At 38.0% G+C, this 27664-nt stretch overlaps 2 protein-coding genes across 5 annotated transcripts in view; both read left to right on the top strand.

Annotated features, from left to right (window-relative positions):
• The window catches only part of pbx1a (pre-B-cell leukemia homeobox 1a), a 67960-nt gene extending 53030 nt beyond the window's left edge, over nt 1–14930 (top strand). Inside the window, exons 4-9 of one of the 4 annotated variants that reach the window (XM_008434106.3) lie at nt 1506–1696; nt 2187–2322; nt 2918–3077; nt 5164–5276; nt 6419–6517; nt 13137–14930. In XM_008434106.3, the coding sequence (XP_008432328.1) occupies nt 1506–1696; nt 2187–2322; nt 2918–3077; nt 5164–5276; nt 6419–6517; nt 13137–13229 (792 nt within the window). In that variant the 3' untranslated portion in view covers nt 13230–14930. The remainder of the gene's footprint in view (nt 1–1505; nt 1697–2186; nt 2323–2917; nt 3078–5163; nt 5277–6418; nt 6518–13136) is intronic. The other 3 variants (XM_008434107.3, XR_535964.3, XM_008434108.3) reach the window with 3 other exon arrangements.
• A 4437-nt stretch (nt 14931–19367) lies between these two features.
• prtfdc1b (phosphoribosyl transferase domain containing 1b) lies at nt 19368–27452 on the top strand. The gene is made up of 9 exons (XM_008434105.3): nt 19368–19526; nt 19744–19850; nt 21070–21253; nt 21701–21766; nt 25015–25032; nt 26401–26483; nt 26651–26697; nt 26802–26878; nt 27047–27452. The coding sequence occupies exons 1-9, from the start codon at nt 19479–19481 to the stop codon at nt 27092–27094; spliced, it is 678 nt and encodes a 225-aa protein (XP_008432327.1). The 5' UTR covers nt 19368–19478; the 3' UTR covers nt 27095–27452.
• Nucleotides 27453–27664: the final 212 nt, after the last annotated feature.

Here is a 27664-nt window from a genome sequence, read left to right on the forward strand (position 1 = left end):
ACATTAAGTAGGTTAAAGCATTGTCCACGAATGGAGAAAACATGTAGGGAACCTTCCCAGAAATCACTGGCTGTCTAAAATTACTTCAACATAGCAACAACAATTCATCCAGGAGGGAACATTTCTGGAATCATTTGTGAAAAATATTCTAGGTTCATGTGAAAAACATTGCCAGTTACAAGTTGTAGCTGGATGTTATGTTTAGAGAGCAATTGGATTTTTTTTTTTTTTCTCTCTTGCGAGAACATTGAATTTGCTTAAACATTTGAATGTAGCAAAAGAAAAACAGAAGAGATCTGTAAGGAAGCAATTATGGCACAGTCTGTCTTCCATTTAAATTATAATCATCTTTGAAAGTTCTTTAAAAGTTACATTTATTTGTCTGAAACTGGCAGAAACCTTGTGTCCTCCAAGGGAAACAAAAACACATGCTGCAACTTCCAACTACTGTAATAATATAGCATACATTATTTCAAGGCTTTTTTCACATTTTTTCTTGACGAGAGGTCATTTGACGTGGCAAGCCCTGTAACTGTTGCAGTGTCCGAAACCGGTCTCCCCTCTTTCTGTGCTGTAGGCCGGGACAAAAGTCCCATCTTCAGATCTAAAGGGATAGTTCACGTAAACAATGGATGCTCTGTGGAGCTCATTTTCTCTGTATAACAGTGGGATGCTTTTGAAATGAGAACTCGCAGGACAACTCATGACAAGCCAAGCTTTTAGCGACGCTATCTTTAGCAGGCAAGCAGCCATTATATCAGTCACACACCAGCTCTCCTCCAAAGACTGTAACGTTCTTGTCATTCCCTTGGAAGTCAAAGCGTTTCTGGTTTTGTCATCTTCTCCGAGGAAGGCTAGTCATCGCTAACTGTCACAGTCGATATACACCTGAGCATTTTTGTGTCACCGCGCTATGTACACCCTGCGTTGGTATGAGTGAGTAGTGTCTTGCCGCGTGTGTGTGCGAGCAGAACGGCTGCTCGCCGGATCACTTTGACTGACGTAACCCTGGTGTTGACAAGCAACAGACACCTCGACTCTGAATGCAGTCATATCCAGTGACTGATTCAGACACAGACAGAGGTAGACGGAAAGATGGAGTGAGAAGAGCGGGAGACAGTTTAAACCTCTTGAACGTGAACGGGACTGAAAGCCTGCTGTCATTTTACATTTCTCCTCACTTGTCACATCTTCTCTTCCATTGAAGAGAAGTGCTTTTAATATTCAGAGCACCACAAGTATTACTGCCTCCGCCGTATGACTCCGCTGCCACATTTGTTTGCCTCGAAACGTGGCGCTGTGTCTGCTGCTTTAATTTAGACTATTCTTATTACCTCTAACACCACTGCTGTTTCACTGTCAGCGCTGCCCGCGTGAATTCGGGGGCCGGCCGGGCGACCGCGCAGCCTCTCCAGAATCCAATTTCACCCCTTTGTTCTGTCTGAAGCTGTCGTGCCTCTGTGATAGTTATTTCTCTTATGAATCCTGTCTGTCTGTTCGTTCAGGCGTGCAATGAGTTCACCACCCATGTGATGAACCTGCTGAGGGAGCAGTCTCGAACACGACCCATCTCGCCCAAGGAGATTGAGCGCATGGTCAGCATCATCCACCGCAAATTCAGCTCCATTCAGATGCAGCTGAAGCAGAGCACTTGCGAGGCCGTCATGATCCTGCGCTCACGCTTTCTTGACGCCAGGTCTGTGTGTGTGTCATCATGATTTAGTACAGCAAAGCCTGCTCCTATTTTCTAATGGAATATGTATTTTTGAGGGGCTTCGACAATAATATGGGTTTATTTCTAGCTTTACATTTATCGATGGATTACTTTTTCTCTTTTTTTTTCTTTATTTTTCCAAATTAGTTTATTTATGCGATGCCAAATCACAGCCAATGTCACCATAAAGCACTTCACAAGGCAAACTATAGCCAATGTATATAATAAAATTATGTCCAAATTCATATCTATCAGTCAATCGGTCACACTTTATTAATCCGAAAGGGAAATTACATAGAATTAGACTAAAGAAAATGCACCGAAGGGTAAATAAACACTGCTAAGCACAGACACACTGAGAAATGAGAAGTTTCTATGTGGAAGACATTATAAGTGAGTGCAAATGGCAAACTAATTTGTAAAAACAGATATCCTTCCACGTTTTCTCACATTTATTCTCATTTCTTTCCAGACGAAAGAGGAGGAACTTCAACAAACAGGCGACAGAGATTCTGAACGAGTACTTTTACTCCCACCTCAGTAACCCCTATCCAAGCGAGGAGGCAAAAGAAGAGCTGGCCAAGAAGTGCAGCATCACCGTGTCGCAGGTAACCAGAGACGCCTCATCTACATGACTTACGACATTTCCCTGAAGAACATGAACCAATTTTCTTTCATGTTGGAATCATAATGCTGCAGTGAACTGCTGTTAGTTGTAAGCCAAATTTACTCCGAAGAGGGTATGCCTGGGGGGGGGGGAGTAATTCAGATATAACAATTTGTATTTATAGCAGCAGAGTTGATGACTAAAATATTTTATTCAGTTTAGGAAATGTCATCAAAATTACGTGTTTACTTGTGACCAAGAAAAAAAAATTTGCATACTTTGAAAATAATTAAATTATTTTAGTTTTCATATTTAACTGTTTGGAAATATGGACAGAGTATTTTTTAAGCAAATAGTGATCAAAACAAATGGATCAGGATGATGTTACTTTGTTTGCAGATAAGTCTTTTTGAATGCATCTACAAATTTACATGTTTTATTATCTAATTCTGTATCAGATGATGACATTGTATCAAATTATATTTTTAACAAAACTGCTCCTGTAATTTATTTATAGAACACGAAGATAAGGAGTGTCTTTAATATTCCAAGTTAACTTTCGGCACTTTCACCGGCGCTCTCCGCCGTCGTAACAGGTGTCAAACTGGTTCGGGAACAAGAGAATCCGATACAAGAAAAACATTGGCAAGTTCCAAGAAGAGGCCAACATGTACGCAGCCCGGACCGCCGTCAACGCCACCAGTGTGTCGGCTCACGGCAGTCAGGCCAACTCGCCGTCAACTCCCAACTCAGCAGGTGAGCGTCAGTGTCACATTTCACAGTATTTTACTTTAGCGAAAAAGAAATGCTGCTGAGTTGCAAGTCTGTTCTTCCACGCATGGGAGAGAATATGGATGCACAGAGTTTATGCTCTCTCACTGAAACCACAGCTCGAGGTTTCAGTCTTGGCTTCTGTTTAGACTGACGCAGTGGCTCTTCTCTCCTTTACTAACCCAGATTCGCTTTGGCTTCCTTGTCTGTCATTGCAACACTTCTCATTCTGCTCTGCCTTTACAGTCTGTCTCATTTTCTGTCTCCCTCGCTGCGTTATTGACCTCTCGGTCTCGTGGACGTTAATTTTTTCCTGCCTCCTGTCCGGTTGACCTCATGTATGCCATTAAGCCGCTCTAAGGGCAAGCGGAGTCTTTTGTCATATAGAGACTTTGCAACTGTATTGGATTAGGACCGGGCGTTGAAATCAAGTTACCTGATGCTCTCTTTACATCTGGGGAGCTGGGGTCCATTAAAGAACGAAGAAGATTCTTTGGGTCTTCCTGCACATCAATTATTACTTCCTTAATGAAACACTAGCAGCATAGACATTTAACAGTAATATAATCTGGAAGCCTTGTTTTAACTTAAACAGTTTAGCAATGACGATCTGTCTCGTTGTTGTTGTTGGTGGATGTTTTTCTTTACCTACTGACCTACAGCGCCTGTCATGGGCAATTTTGTTGGAAAAGATTTCTTATCTGCAGTGCTGTTAAAGATTTGTTCTGCCGTTTTTGTTTTGTTTTTTTGTTTTGTTTTGGGGGTTGTTTTAATCACAGTTAAATGCAGTTTTCCAATGATGATTTTATTTATTAATGGTTAACAAAGGTAAATAAACCAACCTGGATCTGTTTCGAAAAGTATTTAATAACTGCCGTTAAATACATTGAGTTCAACGACCTGATTGCTGCCAGAATCACAAAATCGCTCAAATAAAACCTGACAACTTGAAGTAAGCTAAAAGAGAAACATGTCCATAGAAAGTAATTAGAGAACAGATGAGGCGTGAATTACATTTAAGAGCGGTTCAACATCACACACAAAGGGGAGGAATTTTTGAGTAAAATATGTGTTTATGATTTTAGGAGTCACTGTAGCTTTTAGGTTGGCTGGTGTACAAAGAGCTCAAAATAAGCAATAAGATGTTTTGTGATGTTTAATGCTGAACGAGGCAGACAAATTACATGGCTTGTTGTTTAGTCGCCAATTAGCAAAGTTACACAGAAAAACTTAAAAAGTAAAAGGATCAAAGTCCGTAATTTCAGCCTAATTAGACATATCAAACAACATTTCTGAATTTTCTCCTGAATATCACCTGAAAATGTATTTATTTAAATTCACTTATGAAATAAATTATTTTTTTTACATATTTAGCCATTTCACAAGATATATTTAATTATGCTTTTTACAAAACAGTAAGAAAGGTTGCAAAAAAAAAAAAAGTAATTTTAAACATTTGAAAAATAATAGGAGGTAATATGAAAATCCCTGGAAGTTTCCTCAAGATTTAATTTTTTTTATCTCTTGATGTTTCAATCCTCTCCTAGGGGATATCTATGCCCTTCAACTTTTTGTTGACATGATTTGAAAGTTTTCATAAAAATTTTGAAAACACAATTTTCTATGCTTTTATTGTGCCAAACACCCACAGTTTACAGTCAATCCCATTCAAACTATTACTGCCAGATAATTACAAATGCTTGACAGTAGTTGTTGCTGCCACACATGCCGTAGTCAGTAAATCGTTTTATTAATTTTTCCACACAGGGGCTAGGTTGGTTTGGATAGCTTTTTCCCTTAATAAATGAGATAATGACATGAAAACTGTTTTTTTTTATCTACTTGGTTAATCTGTGATATTATAGCTGTTTTGATGATCTGAAACATTTAAAGTGACAAAGACCAAAAATCAAGGAAGCCGTAAGGTTTACTCAGCTCTGTCTCATCCTCTCAGACTAACCGACTTAATGCTGTTTTGCTTGAGCATGATCATTTTAACTCCTTTCTCTGTGCCTTTCTTCTCTTTCTCCCTATGCTGTCTGTCTTCCTCCATGCCTCTCTGTATTCTCAGGTTCTGCTGGCTCTTTTAACATGTCAAACTCCGGAGACTTGTTCATGAGTGTGCAGTCCCTCAATGGGGACTCGTACCAAGGGGGGCAGGTTGGGGCCAACATACAGTCCCAGGTAGGCGAAAACCGATCAAATTTCCGAGACTTTATCCAGTCGTTGACCAGTCTGGGGGTGCCCACGTTAGCTTGACCTACACACTGAGTCCGAGGTTGCCCTTAGCCTCCAGCGGTGCATTAATGTAGATAGCAGCATTGTCAGGCAGCTGAATAGACGACGGCAGACAGTTTTGGAAACGTTGCAAGACTCATCAGCACTCCTGACACGGGTTCACATAGCCACTGGTGCACTGTGGCTCTGTGACCTTGCCCAAGTGGACAGTTATGACCATTACAGTGTTAGAACTTTCACAACAGATTAAGAAATCAGCACCCACGGTGGTATCTTTTTGTAGTTTTGATGCTTTTAGCATCGTTTGCACCACTTCTTTTCAGTTCTGATCAGCTCTGCAAATGCTTTAGGTCACTCATAAATATGCAAAGGGGACCAGCCTTAAATGAGATAAGGATGTCTTCTGGGTTTGCCTTTATATTAAATATTTAAAAAGTTAGGCATGTTAGAATGGCATTTTATAATAAAGCAAGAAGCTATGCACATCTCAGAGTGAAATTAAGCTGTTACTCTTGATTTAACGCAAAAGCTCTTATCAACTGAGCAACGGCCATCATCTTCTCAGTTACATTAAATTCTAACAAAGTCTTGTCTTTTGTTTTAGCAACATGATATCCCACTGAATTTCTTTTAACCCATATTAGGGATTGCAGAGTTCTTATTTACTTATTTTTTAAAAATCACAAATAGCAAATCTTTTCTCACAATTCGATATGATTCGAAGTAAAAAAATAAAACTGGCAGATAAGTTTGAACAACCTGACAGTTCTGACAGACGCCTTCGCAGACAGCGAAGAGAACTCACTGCAGTCTGCATGCAACTGCTAATTTCTGACACTGATGACTTATTTACCAACAGCTACCAAAATGCTTTAATATTTGGTTTCTCTCTATCATTTTGTCCTTTTGCTTCCTCCGTTGCAGAGCTTGTATGAGCAGCCAGATCATTCAGATTCATTGTTTGTAACCTTTTCTTGTTTATGATAGCCTTTTATTATCAGAGTGACCTTTCCTTGCACATCGCTGTCTTTATTGTACAGAGCTTTTGTCTGACCGGGCCCTTTTGTCTGTGTCCCCCGCTGTTCCAGGTGGATACCCTTCGCCATGTTATCAGCCAGACCGGAGGATACAGTGACAGCCTCGCAGCCAGCCAGATGTACAGTCCGCAGGGCATCAACGTAAGACCTGTAAACAATCTCCCTCTGTTCTTCCTGACATACCCTTTGCTGTTCAGCTCTGAAATGATTCCTTTGTGGCAGGATGTGCGTGATAGTGTTCAAATCTGCGTGCATATTGTGATAAGGTACCAGGCAGATCCTCCTAGACTGTTTGACATCAGACAGAAAAAGAACAAAGGTGTCAACCCCCTCACCAATAATAATCTCTCAAAGAGTCACTCAATTTGCTTCTCAAAAAAAAAGCATAGGCATATATATTTCTTGCTGAATCTGAGACGAACCTTTTAATCAGCCAATCAAAAATTGGAACTAGCAACCTATGGCTACTTTCTGGACTACGGCGACGGACTGAGCGGGACGCTCAGCACTGGAGGCTACGTGTTAGCGTGCAGATCCACGGCGACAGGCTGCGCGGGGGTTGACCAGAATCGATACGACAGTCACAGGGACAGAAAGAGCGGGGCTTTGGGCGAACAGTCCAAGCACATTGGCCAGATCAGTCATCCACAGGAACAGCAGCACTGACAGCCCAGCCCGCAACATGCCTCCTGCTAACATAGGAGTGCTAATACATCCAACTTGCCGCAACACGCAACAGGCTGGACGCAGTTGCTGTTAAATGTAGAAATTGGCTGTGAGTCATATAATGTAATCTGAGACCCTCTGAGACAAAACCAAGAAATTTGGAGTCTCTCTGTGTGATAACAAGTAAAACCTGGTTTATAATATCATAATATTTAAACAAATACTTTAAAAAATGCTTAACATGCAGCAGTTATTCTCACTGCTGCAAAATAGTAAAACATATTTATGATGAAAGCTATAATTATGCTTTATCCATCATTATTATTTGTTGTAATTTGAATTCTGATACATAGACTTAAATTAATACTTTAAAAACCTTCTGAATTGAGTAGCTGTTATTGTGCAGAATACTGCCACACAAATGTAACAAGCTGGTTTATTAACTGGGCTGTCTGAACTGGCTAAGCCTGCAAACAGCTAACACTTGTCACTTGTAGCGTATCCACTTTTTTTTTTTTTTTTAGTTCATTTTAAAATGCATTTCCAGGCACTTTTCAGCTGTAGTTTCAAAACACTCTTACCGTATGACCAATTGGTCTCATTTATGTAGAGTAAGAGTGAAAAATGTGCAGAAGTCTTTTATTCACATAGCTGACTGGCAGTACACAGCAACATATACTGGAGCCTAGAGATGTGCCGATTTCCGTGAAAAAGTGTATGATCGGTGATCGCCGATCACGGTCTCTTGTTGCCGATACCGATCACCTGCATCTCATTTCGCAACCTGCCTATGCGGCTGGTCTCCTCTTTCCTTCACACTGCGCAAACGCGCAGCAACAGATCCTAAGCGATGTGTAACTATAACGCACAGAGTGAATGGGGAAGTTTGCGTGTTGCGGCGGAAAATTGAAGCACGTGGGGTGAAGCACGTCAAAATGCATCAACACGACGAATCTAATATGGCATAAGAACAATGGCTTACTTGACGGAGTTTGGCTACATCGAGTCTCACTGCAGTAAAAAAGACGATCAGATAGCAGGTAAAGCAGCGCACAGCTACAAACACTCACCCGGATTAGCATGACGGTCAGAAAGCTAAACAAATAACCACGGCCGTGCAGAGACCACTAAAGGGGCAGGGGCTCAACAACAAAAAAAGGGCACATCTAACCGCCTTCTAGGACAGAATATTAACGAAGCCTCTCAGCTTTCAGAGTTTAATAAACAAAAATAAATTACAAAATTGTGAGATATACAATCAAAGCTAACGAACATCTCCATATAGAGCACAACACTATGCCTATGTAAGATATTTTATTAGTCATTTCTTTCTGCAGGTCTATTTTGTTATAGGAAAGTATTTCAATATTCAAACCCGCAATTTAGCAAGATATGTAAATCAGAGCTAGACCACCAGACATATTTTGTCTTTACAGAATTACACTATTAAAAATATAAACAAGGGCACAATGCAACCTTTTAGTGTACAGTAATCTATAAAAAGAGCTGCCTGTTTGCTGCACTTGCAGTGGAGATGAAGACGGTCCATTCAGGAAAGCAGAGCTGCATGTGGAACTGCAGAAAAATGAAAAAGACAAAAGCAAATATTGAATTGTTAATGCTTGCCATGACAAAAAAAGTCTACTGAGATTTGCTTAAAAAAACTTTATAAAAAATTTAAATCACACATTTTTGACTCATGAAGTTAACTTTCTTTTTTGCAAAACAAACTTATTTGCGCTTGTCAGAAATCTTTTCATGCTATTCTAAGTTTCTGTTTGTGACTCAAAGTTTTGCTTGTGATTCTCACATGATACCATGGGCAGGGCCCAAAATCACAACAAAAGATTTCTGATGTGTGCAAAAAAAATGTATGTTTGGTAAAAATGAGTTATTTAGTTTAAAAAAGTCTTTTAAACAAAACTTTTTTTTTTTTAAGAATCCTTACAATTCCAAAAGTTTTGATTACAATTTTATTTTAACTGAGGTTAGTTTTTTGTTTCCATTGAATAATTGGGAAACAAATTTAACTTCATACTCTGCGAACCAGACCCTAAACTTAAAGTCTGGGTTGAGTTTTTTCCCCTTCATTAATGACACACTTTTATTACATTCATTATATCTATCATGGTAATTCAGGGTGAGTTATTTTTAATTCAAAATGAATATCCTTGTTGGACTTTTATTTAAGTGTTATTTTCCTTCAAGATACATTTACCTAATGCTAGAATAAATTAAATGTACGTTATGCAGCAAAGGAAATTAGAAGATCGGACATATATCCATTATGGAGATGATCGGTTTTGGACGGGCGATGTGCCGTTATTGCATTAACAATACTGAAGAATGACTGATATCATTAACGGTACAGGGAAGAAGCTTTTTAGTTATCTAGCTTTGCTAGCAAAGTCGTTAGCTAGCAGCTAGCTAATATCACAACAACAACAGCCTAATGTCTGTATGATAGAAATACTGAATCGAAAGATAAGAACAGTTTTTCCTCACCTGGCTGTCTCCTCCCGCTCAGTAGTTCTTCAGAGAAAGGCAGACGCAGAGGCCTGTCAGTGTCTGTTGTATTTCATTACCTCTCTGCTTAAACGGCGACTCTGTGCTGAAGCAGAAACAATACAACGTTCAACGTTTTCCGTCATCGGACAAGTAGCAAGTCTACTCCACTTTATTCACCAAAAACGTTTTGGTGAACAGTTAATTCACCAAAAGCTGTTCTGTAATCTGGAACGTTCGCTACGTTGACCTCCAGTTAGCCGCCTTATCTCACTGCGCGAGAGGCAACTGCGTCATGCGTCACGGGCAAAAGATCAAAGGTAACAATAAGACCGGCTTATTATGTCTTATAATAAGCCGGTCTTATTGTTACCTTTGACAACAAAAACTAATAATTTTAGTACATGTTTTTATGTGTCAGAAAAGGACTTAGAAAATAATACAAAAAAAAAAAAATTACCAAAAGGGCACTTGGGGGCACGGAGCAAAGAGGGCAGGTGCTCGAGCACTCCCAGCTCCCCCCTCTGCACGTGCCTGCAAATAACCCGCAAAATTATTTACGTCTTCGAGCTGCGATGTAAGACGCTGGTTCTGCTCTCGCTGTTGAACCGCTGCTACGCGCTACAGGAGCGCCGCTTCTGCTCCACCTGGTAGTGACTCTCACACCGAACCTCTGCTTAAAGCTGCAGCATCTAACCTAAAAGAATACATTTTACATACATATTAAAACTTTTGCTGTCCTAACATGAGACAAATAATCTCTGAAAAAATAATCGATCTCCTCCCTGTTCTGCATAATTACTCCGCTCAGTCAGAAACAGCCACTCAGAACTAGCAGTAATCAGCTAGCCGCCATGCTATCAGGAAGTTTTCATTCAGTAACTCAGGATTGTTTATTGTAATGGATCCTGTATTTGCCTTTGAATGTTAAGTTTTATACTTAAATCTTTTGGCAATGTTGAGAGGTTTTTTTTGGCTTTTTGCATTATTTAGCCGCTTCAGAGCCTTCATATGTTTTCAGTCTGTTAAAGATAGTATTATTGATAGCAGTACAACTTGCACAATGCCTGTTTTGTTTTGTTTTTTTCTTGGAAAAATCTATTTAAAAGCTTTTATCTAAATTAAGGTGAATTCATGGTTCCTTTTTCCACATAATGTAACCTTAGTGCTTATGATTAAAAAAATAATAATTATGTGATCGGTTTCCGTGATCGGTATCGGTGATCTGGGTGATCGGTATCGGCAGGAAAAAACCTGATCGGCACATCTCTACTGGAGCCTGTTCTACTTTATGCTCCATACAGCCACTCTGGCTTTTTCTTGTGACATGGCTTTGAAAGGAGTGACATCTCAACAAATTAGAAACTGTAACTTTCTAAAACCATAATACAACTTGATGCAACTAACCTGGTTCCATATACATATGAACAAGTAATAACAGACAAGTTACTAATGTTGTGTCTCCTTTTATTTTATTATCTTGTATGCACAATCCAGAAAGTGGTTCTAGATACGTAAAACATTCACTTTTGTTGGCAAATAAAAGAGGGGAGCTGAGACATTGGTTAAAGATTGATGCATAAATGTGGACAGTCTTATATATTTTCATTTTCGATTGGATTTAAAACTTCCTCTATCAAAAAGCCTGCTACATATTTTTTATCTATTGTAATCCTTAGAAGAAAATGAAACTAATAAATCCAAATCCAATTTAGCCAGACACCTGCGCGCAGCAGGAAAAGCTTCCGTATCTAAGACCTTAATATCAAAATAAAAGTTTAGATAAGCACCAAAAAATAAGAACACTTTAAACAAAAAATGCTTGCACAGCTAGTATGAATGAGGCTTTATATTTATAGAGCTCAAATTGTGTTTTTTTTTTTTTTTTTGCTCTGTACAATTTACTGACTGAGCTCTCGTGGCTCACCTCTCTCTCTTTATCCTTGAACAGCAATTACACCCCCTTAAATTGCTGGTGGGTGTCGCCTCACTTGCAGACTGGAAATGTGTTTTTTTTTTAATTCTTTTTCTCTCTGAATGAGATGACAGACGGTCTTTACGCAAAATAACAGGGTTTGGAAATAAGAGGCTGCCAAAGCACGTTCCCAGTGCTCACTAATAGCGTGGAAATTGCAATTAATGTCCTAAATGGTCCTTAGTCGACCTTTTATCGCGATTTGAGATGGCTTCCGTTTTTAAAGAGCTGCATTTTATTGTGATAATTTATTCTTTTATCAAACATCTCGGGGGTATATTCAAGATACATGAAAGCCGTGTGTGTTCTGTGTTTTATCTCCTCTGTTTATCTCACATTAAGTCAATCGCGTGAAAAGGAAAGTGAGAGAAGTGGCACAGAAATATTTTTTAAGGCTTCTTAGCATTTCAGTGATCTGCTGCAGACGAAGTCTTTCATGCTTACATTAAAGTTGAGGATTTACCTCTTGAAAATACTGACAGGAATCACAATCTGCTGAATCTGAGAGAAATTTTTCCTAAAGTTATTCCTAAAAATGCAGGCATGTCTCCATTTTTATGGTATCTTACGGTGGGTCTAAAATAAACCTTAGATTTGTGAGTTTAAAATTCCATCTTATATATATATATATATTTATGACGTGCTGCTCATACGCTCTGCATGTTTTTAACATTGTCTATGTATTTTACATTGTTTTCGTATGTTTGAAATGCTTGGCTGTAAAACAAATGTCCTCCCTGGTGGACGATAGCGATATTGACTTTGCAACAAAGGAATCAACTTTGAGCATAAATTTCACATATTCTGCTATAATAATAAAAACACATGATGCTTAATTTTTGAAGGAAAAAATGTAAAGAAACCTGTCAAGCCTCGCTTAGCATTTCAACATTGGTGCTGCAGTGCACCTGTGAATGTTGCGGGAACCAATTAGAAAGCAGTCCCATTCCCTGCTGAGGTGGAAACTGTCAGAGTTGGCGATCAGAAGCGAGCTTTATCTAATTTCAGCATTTCCGACATAGCTGGTAGCTGGTAGCACAGTCACACTAAAGGCCCGTCTTATCTTTTATCTGTTATATTACATCCCTGTAGAGAGCGACTGAGAAAACGTCTAGTATTATTCTTATGCATCAGTTCAGAGAGAGCCTGTTGAATCTGTTTTTTGTTTTTTTTAGATTCTGTCTGAACAATTGTTCTTCAAGTTTTAGTTGATAACACTCTCCATTTGTGCCTAAGTGTTTTAGCAACAGACAGGAGCAGGAACAGTACGAGTCATTTTTGGTAATATCCAATATAGTGTATATATTATATTCAAATTAGCTGTGAATGTTATGCAAAAAAATTGCTATAAAGTAGTTGTTTTTGTTCATTTTTCCTTTCTTTCCTTTTTTTTCCTTGATTATTTTTTTGTAGATTTTGCCTTTAAAACTTGACCTGCTAAATGATAAAGTTATTTAATATCGTAAGGACATTTCTGAAAAAGTAGAAAAGAACTCAAATCTCTGAAAATGTCCATGAAATATGGGTGGCAATACCTGTTCTTTGTCACCTTTTGTTTCCTGTGTTTGTGTCCTTTGTTTCCAAGTTTTCTCACTGCGCTCTTTTCTTCTCTCGCATTCGCAGACGAACGGCGGCTGGCAAGATGCTCCGACTCCTTCGTCAGTGACATCGCCCACAGAAGGACCCGGGAGCGTCCATTCAGATACTTCCAACTGAATATCTCCATCTCCACACCTCATCCCCGAAAGAATAAAACAAAAAAACATGAACGAACGATGCTCCTCACAGTGTTAAAAACCAAGGAATTCACTCCCCATATTTCGGCGAGGTCTTGTGAAATCCTAGCCCTGAATGAAAAATGTTTCTCAACCTATAACAACAGACTTTTGGGATACGAATAAGAAGTTTCGCAAGAAAAATCCAATAACATTTCAATCAGCGGAGGGTTTGTACAGGTTTCACATAATAATCAGAGGGCTGGGGTTCCTTATTCACTTGTAATGTTTTCACTCAATATGATGAGATGATCAAATAAAGTAGATGAATAAAACCATTGGTTTAACTGAAAATACTTCATTCTACCTCTCAGCCACTAAGAAGAGTTAAAAAAAAATGTCAGTGACCATTATTTGTTTTTGTAAAAATGAAACTTTTGTCTTTGCAAACAAGAGGCACATCTTCTTACATTTTGTTGTCTCTCACCTACTCTATGGTACGCCATTTAGACTTAAATATTGCTCAGTTGTTTACAATGTGTGCTCGATAAAAGTATGTTCATCCTCCCCCCTCTGTCTCCGGCAAGTCAAAACTGAGTTCTGTCAGGAGATTTTACCTCTAAGGTAACCCTGTGAAGTATGTTATCTGTAAAACAATAAAAGAAATACTTGTCATCAAAACAGACAAGCTTGACATCGTTCATTAAGATGCGAGGGATATCAGCGGAAACTCTTTCACGCAGTCTTGACTTTGCTTCTGCAGCACATTGGTACAAAGGCAGATGCAAAAAATAAAAATCTGCGGTACTGTAAAGCTCTTGTTCTTGTTTTAAATCTCCGAGAATGTTTCTTTTTTTCACATTACGTTTTGCTGTCTTCTCTGTCTGATGATACCAAAAGGCTCACATAACCAAATCAAAACCTTTACATGTCATGTAGTTTGTTATGTCATCAAATATTTACTGCGTTATTTCTTTATCAGTTCATCTACATGGCTCCTTTATAAAAAAGAAAATAATTTTAAAAAGTGGTGCATTGAGGATACTAAAATATAAATTTCAACAGAAAAAAAAAAGTTTGTCATAATTGTTTGTAATATATTTTTTAATACACAGAGATGCAATCCACTGATACAGGGACATCTTTATGTTAACAAGAGTTTTTCCACACAGTGGATCCTTCTTCCAGATTCTAAAGCACAGCTCTGGAGCCGCTCCGAGCATTAAGTCACCGATTATCGTTACATAAAGAAGTATGACCTACGGCTCAGCTGATGGACATGTAAAGAAGAGTACATTCCCATTTTGTTGAACTACGCCTTCTGGAGCGCATTACACCTTTGGTCGATTACGTGATTCAGCAGGTTCTTTAGCAGAACTAAAAACAAACACGAAGTTCATTCTGACATTTATGAACAAATGTTAGTCATTAAACATCCGATATTTGAACATGATATTATGTCAAATAATTGTGTTTTATAAGCAGCCCAACCTTGTTTATAGTTATTTTTTATGTTGTGTGACTTATACTTTTGTATTTGATTTTATTGGCATGCTACCTTTTTTTTGTTTTGTTTTGTTTTTTGGTCCTCTGTTTTTGTGATTTAGCTCATGAACTTTCGACATGTGTTTATGTGCACCTGTTGTGCTTGACTTGCCTTGTTGCAAAGGGTTTTCAACACATTAAAATAATATGTACTACAGTGCAGGTATAGAACTGCTTCTTTTTCTTTCTATGCTGAGTCCTCATGATGAAATGAGGATGTTCCTTGTAAGCGCCTCATTGTTTCTAGAAATGTTCTCATTCACGTGCAAAATGATTGAAGTAAATGGGTATGCAGACAGCTTCTGCAAGCATTTTTTTTTTAATGAATGTGCGGTCTCAGGTGCTGAGTTCAAAGACAGTACATTGGTAGCATCCCACTTGTACAACTGTAAGTCTTGTCATGAAATGTATAACTTTGTGGGAGCCATTTAGAGACGGTCCCTTCCTGTCCCAACATGACTGTGCATGAGTGAACAAAGCAAGGTCTACAATAAAAAAAAAAGGATCAGCAGGTTTGACATGGACAAACTTGACTGACCTGCACAGTCCTGACCACAAACTAATCAAAAACCTTTGGGATGAAATAGAGCAGATTCTGTGAGTCAGGTCTTTTAATCCAACAATTTGGTCATAAATTTGTACAAACACAATCCTACAAAATCTTGTGAAAAGCCTCCTAGAAGAGATTAAGCTGTTAAAGCTTGTTATATTAAACACAATGTGTTAAGAATGGAATACCACAAAATTCATATGTGTACTTATGAAGGCACATGTTCTGCAATATGGTGTTTGTCAGGAACTGCAACACTTCAACTGAAATACACCAAAAACAATGAAAATATTGGAGTACGCTTGTGAAGCTTTCATAGCGGGGCTATGCTATCATTCTTTTAAAGTTGAAGGGTGGCACAGCTACTTCTTCCAGTCCTGAATCTGTTTCTAAAAGATATCATTTTATGCTTGCTACAGTTTCTGTATGGAACCACGGCTGAAGCCAAACAAAGCATTTACTCTGTCTCCCTTCAGAGGTTAGCTAAGAAACCTGCAGAACAGGTAATAATAAATGAAATGTGATTTTTTTTTTTAATAGTGAGGTTTATGCATAGCCCACCTAAAAAGCAATGACTTTGTTTTGTTCTTAATCTGTTGCTTATTGACAACTTGTATTGTTTCTAAAAATGACTATCCAACTCCCCAAAAATTATGCAAATTAAATTACATTGACTTTTACATATAAGCTAAGCTCAAAGTTAAACTTATGAAATTTTTGCCAAAACTGCCTGTATGTTTGCAGTTTTTAAAGACAAACATTATTTTCTTTAAAGAAAGGAAATACAAAAAATATTGCAACTACCATGTGCGACCTGTGTGTAGCGATGCAACATGGCCCCTGGAATACACCAAAAATGGTGAATTACTCAAATGTAAAACTAGGATTTTATTGCGTACATTTTTCTTTATGTTTTCATTCTGCATCATGTCCACTTGAAAAATATAAATTGAGGATTTCTGTTTAAGATAACATAAGTGAACCAGCTTTATTCTCTTTAATTGTTTTTCTAAAATGGCAAAAGTCTCTAAAGAAAAAAGAACAATGGCTGCTAGATGGTGTAATAAAATGTGGTCTGGGTTCATTTTATTTCTCAAAGAAATAAAATGTACCTAGATTTTCTATTTAATCCCCTTTATTGTTAGAGATAACTGTTTGCAAAAGAGGCTCAGTATTTCCAGTTGCTATTATAAAACAAAAACAATAGAGCATGTTAATCGGTATCATAATTATCTAAAGTAACAGTGGTGGAAGCCATATAATATGTCTTATTCTGTTTTTAAGATAAGAATAAGTTTCACTGAGTTTTTTTGTCAAGATGGTTTCAAGTAAAAAATAAAATAAAATTGTGAAATTTTAGGCTGTTTCTGGATTTAATCCAGGATCACTGGGTGGAGCAAAGCAATCTGGAGTGAAAGAAAGGCTGAAAGACACAAGGCTAACCCAAACCAAAGACTTATCCATTAAGAGTTTTTTTATTTGGCCTGTTTGTGACCAGTGCTAACATTCATCCTGGATCAGTCACAACTGGACACTCCAAGGACAAACTGGAAACAATCAGATGCATTAAGATTCACAGATGCATCTGAAATGTTTAAAGTCTTAATGATGTTGTTATTCTGAATGTCAGTTTATTATTATTATTATTATTATTATTATTATTATTATTATTATTATTATTATTATTATTATTATTATTATTATTATTATTATTACTTCTGTTGATATCTGTATGAAGCATCAAGTGTAGACAGAAAAAAAAATGATGATATCCTGTATTCAAATCAGACCTGTGACGTTATCTGGCCGGACAGTTGCATGTCTGCCAGAATTACTTTCATACTAACTGAATATCCGTAATTGGCCAAACAACATGCGGGCGAGGGCGCAAGGGAGCAGTTGGCGGTAAAGTCTGCGGACGGTCACAGGCTTTGACTGCTGAGCGAGTGTGAAATGCCAAAGCCAGACTGCTCCCCTGCACCCCGAGGGCACCAGAGGAGCCAGCCTGCTCTCCCCAGCAGAGAGAAAGAGGGCATCAAAAACAATCTGACAAGACTTCACCCAAAAACATCTTCTGGCTTGTGCAGCATCGCTCAGCACCACAGTGCTGCGGATGAGCCTGATTATTCCAGCTAGAAGCCCGCAGCTCAGCATCTGAAACAAAAACATGAAGTGAAATCGCTTGAACAGCGTGGAAGTGTTTCATCCTATTTTGAGGGATTTGGTCACGCAGGGTAGTTTTAACACCTCGTTGTTCCCTTTGAGGTGGTGAGAATGTGCAGGGTGATTGAAATCTAATGTTGCTGTTGACATTTGCCTCCCCAGATGACAATGTACTGCTGTTTAAAGGCGGTCTCCATGGAGCAGCACGGGTGGAAGGGCCCAGACACCTTGTCTTCCCTTTTCAACAGCGCCTAGCAGACCTCTCTAATGTGTAGTGACACAACAACCCAGACCCTGCTGCTGCTGGACATGCTGTCCACACAGTTTCCAGGGTGGTCTATCGAAAATACAGTCATTCGCACACTGTGACAGATTACGTTGTACAGTATGGCAACACAGTTTCCTTTAATAAAGAAGTACATTTTCTCTTCACATGTTTTATATTTTCAGAAAGTTTATTTTCTGCAGCCTGGCAAACGTGTACAAAAAAAAGCATGAATATTTAGTTAGATGTTTTAGTCAAAACCAGATTTTTTTTTTTCTACCAGATAAGAATTTATATGTTTTACATCATTATCATTAAGTTATGGATTAAATAAATAAATAAATAAATAAATAAATAAATAAATAAATAAATAAATAAATAAATAAATAATTTCTAAGACTAGATTAAAAGAATTGCAGAAACGGTTGCACCAAGTAATGTTACAGACTTTAAAAATGAAGGTCGTGAAAGTGTAAAACAACAACAACAAAAAAAACTGCTTACTGTAGCGTGGCAAATAGACCAAGTCCTCTTTCCAAGATGCTTCCAACGTGCAATAAACTTAAAATGACAGAGAGAGTACAAAACTCTAAAGACTAAATCAGACATTAAGTGTTAGGGGTAGACATGGTACAATACAATGAAAGCATGTAGATTTCTTTTGGGTTTGCTTTATTTTTTTTGCCACACTTAAATGTTTCAAATGTTAATATCAGCCAAATGTTACCTGCTTAAGGACTAAATGAGGTTTTTTTTAGATGTTGATTTAATCTATTCAGAGACAAAAATAATTATACAAGCCATCTTGACTCAATGTGAGAATAGAATTGTTCTCCTTGTTGAATCAGGGATTATATTATATCAACTTAATCAACCACACCCAGGCCCTGTTTCTCACTGACCTATACAGTCAAGAAATTATTAATTACCAGCATAACATCCTGAACTAGACTTCAAAGACCTTGAAGGGTGACCCATCCAACTTGGATAAGTCTGCTATATTTATACTGAGATACAATTATACATACTCAGACTAAATTTACTAACTGAATAATGTCTCAAGGCAAATGGCTACACTTCTTTTATTTTATGGTCTCATAATAAATATATATCCATGCCAAATTGTTCATATTTTTTATTTGTAAAACTTTTGTAATGACATGTAACATTTTCTTTTTCTTTATAACAACGCAACATTTTGTGTTGGTCTATCAAATAAAACCCATAGAAAAAAAATAATCTGAAATGTGTGGTTTAAACACAACAGACAGACACAGCTCAAGAGATATAAATTGCTTTACACAGCACTGTAACCCTTCTTTACATTTTTTTTCTTCATTGATCTATATTTAAAACAATTCAATATTTGAGATTTCATTTTAAATCCCATTTGGTAGTCTTGGTTTTTAATTGCACAACTGTTTCCACAAGCTTTTAATAGTATCTCTGAAAACAAAGTTGCCTTGCAGACCGTGTGTATTATCCCCGCTAAACCTGAGCCAGTCAACAAAAAGTTGACACCTTTTCCAAGAGAAGCACGCGCATCCTGATGTTGCTGTAATAAAAACGTTGTGTTAGAGCGCCTCTAGCGGCCGCGGCGATACACGACAGGCTTCACATTCCCCAACTCTGATGCTCCTCCTCTCTCATCACCGTGCCAAACCCCTCTGTGGGCTTGCACCACCACCTTCCTCAGACAAGACCCTTCTTGTGTTCGACGGGAAAACATGGCAGAAGTTGACGCTCGGGCCGATAGAAGAAGCGAGGGGATTGTGGTAATTTAATAAGAGAACTTCACAGGAAGTGGACAAGCGCTCAGTTTATGCGCAATCAGAAAACGTTGCGCTCCGTGTAGATTGGTTTTGTCTAAACTAAAGCGGCAGGCGGGCGTTTCTGCTGCAGAGAGTTTGCAGCGTGAAAGCTTGTGTGAATAAGTTGTGATTTCCACTGTACTCAACAGAATAATGTTTATGTTTGACTGTCTCCTCTCAGATCAACGATGACTGGCCAGGTTACAGTTTAGATCTCTTCAACTACCCCGCTCATTACTCCGGAGATTTAGACTGTGTCATCATTCCACATGGCGTGATCATGGACAGGTACACGACTGAAACTGTGTAGATTCCTGCGGCCTAAGCAAGTTTTCTCCTCACATGTTCCCCCCACCTCCCGCTTTGGTTGCTCTGAGGTTGCATGGAAGACTTACGTGTCCATTAACTAGTCGTCAGGGGGAAATCAGAGGTATATCATACACTTTATGTGAGCTCGACTTTCTTGCTTTTCTGTCTTCTGTTAAATGCAAACTTAAAAAGAAACAAATGGGGGGGAAAAGCTAGAGGAAGAGTTGCAAAACAAAACTGAAAGTTGTCTGTTTTACCTCTGCATTTTCCTCAATGGCTGCATACAGCCTGATAGATATCTATCTGATAAAATGTACCATTAAAGTCATTCAGATGTTTAATGCATAAAAACTGTTATTGTAGTTAGTAGGTGTAGAATTAATAAAACAATAAAAGTTTTCTGTTTTTGTTGTTTCCAAAGTATTTAGCTGTGATGTTTTGATTTAACATAACTGTTTCCTGTTCGAACCCCTGCTCCATCCCAGTCACTGTGTTCTTGCCCACTGGTGTTGGTTCAGATTGTATAGCATCCTCACTTCTGTCAGTCTGCCCCACTGCAATTGTGGCTGTCGCCATCAGCGTGTGAATGTATTGTAAAGCACTTTGGAGTCCTATACACGTGCGCTATACACGTGCAGACCTTGTACCATCTTCTTCTCCTGGACTCTTTAGTGATGTAAAAGCTTTCCTGATCTCTTCAGGAAAGCTTTCACACAGATAATGTGTAAGATTCCTTATCCACTTTATGTGTCTGAGCACATAAAGTGCCCAGCAATCTGCGCTCAGCTGCAATTTGGAGGTGTGCACACAAATTGTATTGAAAAATAACAGAAATATGGCAATTCAGTTAGTTCAAAATGAACTAAAATGCTTATTGGAAAAAAAAACTGGTGCTGTACTCCACATCAAAGCTGGGGGTCTTTTCAAACATGTAAATGTAAAAGTTGAAATGAAAAACTTTGTTCAAAATAGAAGGTGTAACTTTAACAGTCAAACATAAAACTATGCTAGAACATATTCTATAGTAACATTCTTAACATGCACTAAATATGTATGTAGAGCACATCTCGTATAGATGTTTTGCTGTAATTTTGAATTATCAGTATACCATAGTTTTAGTTTAACAGTGAGGCAGGGATATTTTGACCTTAAAAAGTCGGAGAAGTTCTAAATCATTGTCTTTCTTTTCATTCTGCAGGACAGAACGTCTTGCTAGGAACATCATGGACGACCTCGGCGACCACGACATTGTGGTGCTTTGCGTGCTAAAAGGAGGCTACCAGTTCTGTGCCGACCTGGTGGAAAGGATCAAGGCTCTCAGCCGGAACTCCAACCACACGATCCCCATGAGGGTCCACTTCATCCGACTCAGGAGCTACCTGGTGAGCCCCCCTGTCCTGTCCCGTCCCGTCTCGTCCTCTTTCTGCTGCAGTGAAGGAAAGCCGCTGGAGACAGACTGGCCTCAAGTGGCTTCGGTTTAAGGATGCTGAGGCTGCTTTAATGGTTGACATTATCAGCCTTGATGGGTTTGTGTCTCATGACTTAGTCAGAAGATGTGTGTGTTACGCTGTCAGCATTATGACAGTGGGATCTTTGTCTAGCTTTAGCTCAGATGTGTTTGTTCAAGCGTGGGAGAAAAACATCAAGACAGATAGCCGATATGACTGCGGAGTTCCTTTATCGATCGGTTTGTTTTATGCCTGGAGGTTATTCTTATTCTCAACAAATTTGCAATTTGAAGACAAAAATAATGCAATTCAGATTTTAAGTTATACAGTTTAGTCTTAAATGCTGCTTAGCCCTATGTTAAAACACATTTATTTCTGCAGAATGACCAGTCGACAGAAGATCTTCACATACTGGGAGCAGAAGACCTGTCTTTTTTAGCTGGAAAGGTAAGGTTCTCACTGAGATCATCACTGGGGCAAAGAAAATGTTATAACCAAATGCATGCATTGCTAGAAGGCAAAGTAATCCAAAGTTGTCTAGAGATGGCATTTATTGAGCCGGCGCGCAGTGACCTCAAGAGGGCAGCCTTTCCTCTAAATTTCCTCCTCCTTCAACCTGACAAGATGGTTCCATAAAGCAGATCAAAGATGGCAGGGTCAGACAGCTCCAATCAGATGCCTGCTGTTCTAATGCAGTTGTTTAAAGGTTTATTCCACTTGATCTCAGTGTGACCAAAGTGTGGAGTTGGTGAAAATGTGAGGACGTAGTGAGTATGTAGATTAGCAGGGTGACTGTAGCTCTGTTGCTTCAGGCTCGCGGCACAGCTGCTTGTCTTGTTATCACGTGATCACAGTTGGTTCTCCTTTGAGCTGGAGTGGATCCTGACTGTTTACAAAGCTCTGATAATCTCTATGCTATCTCCTAAAGTGTCTTCTTGGACTGTGCTGACCACTGTGGCTGATCACAAGACTACTATTTTTGAGAGGTTGCAAGATCGTTTCTTAAACCGTCTAAAACGTATTTATCTCTTTGTGGGCAATAGTTAGTGCTCTTTCTATGCATTTACAGACAATTTTGGAAACATGTTGCAAACATAGTCATACAACAAGATTAAAATAAAAACATTTTGTACAGTTACAACCACAAACTTCCATGAATTTTACTTAGTTTTTTTGTGATATACCAACACAAAGATGCACATAATTAAGTGGAAGAACAATATGCATTGTTTTTAACAACTTTTACGGCTAAAAGTAAGAGAGGCATAGTATGCATTCTTTGCTTTGATAACTCCCAAATAAAATTCAGTGCAACAAAAGGCTTTAGGAATCAACCAATTAGCAAACAACCTTTAGCTGTGGGTATTTTATCCAAAGTAGAAATCGAGCTGTACCTTGAAGGGCTGAGAGGTCGAACAAACCACAACATGAGGATCTAAGAATACAGCAAGCTGGGATAAAACACTGTAGAAGTCAGGACAGGGTTAGGTTATGCAAAGTCTCAAGCTCTTTATGCTCTTCACACAGCTGTAAACCTGCCAAATCAGACTGAAAAATCACACAAAGAAAGCCTGTCTGCAAGACACAGAGATTCACAGCTCCAGTTGGAGAATCTGTTGAAAGGCTAACTGTTAGTTTCACGCTCCACAAATCTGGCCTTTATGGAAAGCTGGCAAGAACAAAGTCATTGTTTAAAGAAAGGCAATAAAAAGTTTTAGTTCCAGTTTTCATTCACGTAGGGAACCCCGCAAACATGTAGAGGTGCAATAGTCGGACCAGACCAAAATGTAATTTTTTACTGCTACATGGTAGATATTTGTGGTGGAACACAAATTCTGCTCATAGCTATGATTACTTTATCTCGTGAAACATTGTGCTGGCAGCATCATGCTGTAAGGTTACTTTTCTTCAGCAGTGACAGACAGTGAAGTTGGCCAAAGTTTGTTGATAAATTACAGTGCAACACTGGAATAAATCCTGCTTGAATCTGCAGTTGATGTCAGGCTGGGGTGAAGACTTAAATGCCACTAGGAAATAATCCTGGTCGTACAATCAGAGCTACTGTACAATTGAATTTGTGAACTCAACAACTAATCATATGTTAGAGTGGTCTATTGAAAGTTCAGGCCCAAAGCCGTCCTGCAGCAAGATTTGATATTTGATATTTCCAGACTCTTTCCTTCCAGTCTGATTTAATTTAGTTGTTTTTTTTGTTTGTTTGTTTTCCAGAAAAGAATTAGCAAAAAAAAAAAATTCAGTCTCCTGACTGTAAGTTGCAGACCAACAAAAAGTTGGTTTAAAACAGCAAATCTTAATTTTTGAGTTTTCGGTTGTTGCACCTTTTCTATTCAAAAGCTTTAGAAACATTCTCCTTTATAAAGCATCCAGTTCCTAAGACATTCTGTGCCTGAACAGACACAAACCATCAATTTCTCTGCTAGTACCGTCATCACAATCTTAATAAATATATAAATATAAATTCAATTCAATTTGTAGTTCCATTTTGCTTTTGTTAATTGGATGTAGAGATTTGTATCAGTGTCTTTAGCTGCTCTGGAAGGGTTTTCATTACAATTCTCTGAACGTGTGCATGTCTGTGTGCACGGATATGAATCACCAACAATTTTTACCGCACTCATAAGTTAGTGAACCTATTTTTAGAGTGCCAATCTAATGCGTCATCACCTCATTTGATTATTCACATTCGACTTTTCCCTCAGCTGGACAGGAGTCTGTCCTGTAGCCAGATTCAGTCTACTGTAAATACCTGCTGTACTGAAAAGGACATTTAGTAGCAAGTCTGACTTGCTGTTTTATGATTTTCTTGCAGTATTTCAAGTGTTTGTGCGAAATTCTCAAGCTCTGTGTGTCTGGAAATAAAATGTAGCTGCAACTTTGTTACTTAAGAAAGCATAGCTTTACTGGTGAGAGCTAACTGTGAAATTGTGAAATGTTTAAATAGGTGGTTTCACTTTCCCCCCAGACTCTTTCTACTTTACACATACCTCATTAGTTTATATTTCTCTTATATTTCTCATCGGTTCCTTGTCCTGCAGACTTATCCTTAAATAAGTCCGTAGGACAAATTTAAAGATGAGGAATAAGGAGATGTAAACAAAGCACAATTACATGCTTGGATGAACATTTTATTAGCAAACTATAGTAAATTGTAGATATGTAACTTACTTCCTGGCCTAGATGAGATCAAGCAAAGCTTAGATTGTGCCTAGATTGTGATTTGTGGCAAGTTTTTTGTTGATTAGACAGGCATCTGCAGAAATTCAGCGATTACACCGACGTTCAGATTAGTATGGCTGATGAAAAGATTTCCGATATCGATGATGCAGAGATTTTTCTGGTTCAGTCTTTATCTTGAGGACAGATGCATATTTTAAGAAAATGAATAAAAGCATTACTAATCTAAGGCCAGAGTTAGAACATGTGATTGGGTGTGGTGCTGCTGCTGATGTTTCACTACTTCTGCATTAAGAGATCTAAAAAAAAAAAAAAACTCTTTCCTTTTAGATCTGTGTGTGCTTTCTGTTCCTTTAAGGAACCAAACATGTTTTTTGTTGTGATTCATGGTTTTTTATGTTTTGTGTCATAGCAAACTGTGTGGTTTAGTAATCTGCTACTAATCAAGCATTATTGTTTGCTCTGTCTCCTCTCTCCTCTCCCCAACATGCTCTCATAAGAACGTGCTGATTGTTGAGGTGAGTCAGCCTTGTACTTAACTGTTTCCATTTTGCAAAATAGACTCATTATATATACACTGTACTGACTGTTTTCCAGGTCGCAAGGGGCCATTTAAAGTTTGCCTACCAGAAAAACTAGGTTTTAACATGAGGAAAACTTTATTTAATTGCCTGACCTATATTCAAGTAACAAGAGGCCTGCTTTTCAAACAATGTTCACTAACTTTGTCATGGAAGCAGAAAATCTCAGCTTTGTATTAGGAATCAGTGTGCTTTACAAAAAACAGCACAGTTAAAGAAATTCATAATGATTGCTTAAAAAGATCAGAGACCGGATGATTTGTCTTTTATCATTTATCGCACTATTTAGTGGGAACATCTGCAGAGTAGTTAGTTGCAAAGGACTTGTTGGAGTATTTTGTTTCTTTGGTGTTGGCACCTACTAAGTTTTAGAACCCTTAAAAGTTTCACTGCATGTGTTCATACTTAAGTGAATGATGTTACCATATGGTATATGTGGGTGATGGGTTTGCTTTTGGTTCCATCTCTTTCTGCTATGCAGTCTAAATTTTCACTGCACCGGTAGCTGTTTTTTCTTTACATAAAAAAATGTTCCAACAAACCTCCTACACTTCCACAATGTGGTCTGCTCAGTAGCAAAGGAATTTGCACGTCAGAGCACCTAGACACCAAATAGCTTTATACCAAAAATACATAGAAAGAGCAATTCAGCAAGAAATAGCCATACAAATAACAATAAATGAAATCAAAATGAAAAACAATTGGATAGATTTTAGTCTTTTCATACCATAAAAGGACTAAAAGCTATGCACTAAGTTTAAAAATCACTTTAAGCAAACTGTGATATTGCACATAGTGATATATTTTAAAAACTATTGTATTCCACATAAGTAATTCGTCAACAAAATCTTTGCATAAAATTTGTTATAAGCACAACCTTTTTAATGCCATTTAACTTTACAGTGGCAACATTTTTTTTAAACGTTTGCTTTGACCAAGTGCATAACAAACCACATATAAATAACTTATGTAAAGCTGTACGTGTGGATTTGATTGTGTATGTCAAGCATTTTATTTATTTTTTTGCTGTAAACATTCTTCATCTTTAGTCTCTGTCAAGTGGCCGTCATATTCACCAGCAAAAGAATGTATAAAGCCTTTCAGTGTTTGTATAAAATATCATATGATTTCTGGGAAAGTGAAATTGATGCTTGTTAACTGTTGTGTAATAAGAGCACAGATTGGAGACACTGAGAAGATTCTCTTTCACTGTGATGTGAAACTCGTCATTGTCTGCATTTCCACATCGGCTTTTATTCCCAAGCAAGTGTATTTTGTTGTTTTTGTATGTGTTCCCGCTCACAGGGCATTGTTGGCACCGGAAAGACAATGGAGACTCTTCTAGAGCACGTAAAAGCCTTCAAACCCAAAATGATCAAAGTTGCAGGGTAAAGAGTGGTCGCTTGTTTCATGAATCACCAAATTCCTTCCTGTCAATCAAGACACATACAGACCAAACTACTTCTTTTTTTTTTTTTTTTTTTTTCAATTATCACATTTTAATAAGCAGTCTGGCGCGGATGGTGTCGAATAGTATCTGCTTTTGCTTCCCCAGGTTGCTGGTGAAGAGAGTTCAGCACAGCTTAGCCTCTGTTCCTGACTGTAAGTAACTGATAAAACATTTTACTGTGGCGATAAGCCTCTGCTTTAAGACGATTAGAAAACATTTTCAGTTTACATTTGTCTTTTCAATGCACTTCTTTCAGATGTTGGCTTTGAGATACCCAATCGTTTTGTGGTCGGCTATGCTTTGGACTACAATGAGTATTTTAGGGACCTCAATGTAAGTCTTCATTTCAGACAACAAAGACTCTGTTTAGCAGGAGGCCTTGGAATAATAGTCCTGTTGCACTGACTGTCACACACGAATCAACTAAATACACTATTGTTTTGAATGTTTTTTTGGCTTACATTTGACTGTGCTTTTTCCTCTTTCTTTCTTTTTTTAAAGCACATTTGCATTATTAGTGAAAGTGGAAAGAAGAAATATAAGGTCTGAAGACAAACGGCGACAGAAGGCTCCGTCATGCGGATGTCCTTTTTACAGCAAGCCCACACATTTTTCTGTAGTTCTCTGACAAGTGGCTGTGATGGCATCTAATCCCCAATAGCTGTGGTTACATTTCATTTTACATGTTTATAGTTCAATAGGGCAACACACCACAAGTATTTGTGATTCTATTTTTTAATATATGAAAATAGTCACATTACATTTGTTTACATATATAAAAAGCTGCTTATATTTAAATAAAGCCTTGATAATAGGAATTTGTATGCTGTAATGTTGTATGTAAACGGCAAAGAAAACCTTTTACAATGAAAAGTATAAAATATTTTAATACAATATGAACACTTAATCATTTCCCTTCACTTTTGTACAGTTTTATTAGGCTACTCTTCTGTCTATGCTCAGGGGCCAACAATGTACAGTAGTATTGTCAAAACTAAGTGTCCTAACTACCTCTAACTTTTTCTATTTCTAAGTGTTTGAGTTGGTTTCTTTTAACACACGGTTTTCAAATTGTAAAATAAATAAATAAAATAAAAAAAATGGGTATGGGGAATAAAA

Source organism: Poecilia reticulata, chromosome 17 (assembly GCF_904066995.2).
Source record: "Poecilia reticulata chromosome 17, P_reticulata-male-v2, whole genome shotgun sequence".
In the NCBI taxonomy this organism is placed as follows: Eukaryota; Metazoa; Chordata; class Actinopteri; order Cyprinodontiformes; family Poeciliidae; genus Poecilia; species Poecilia reticulata.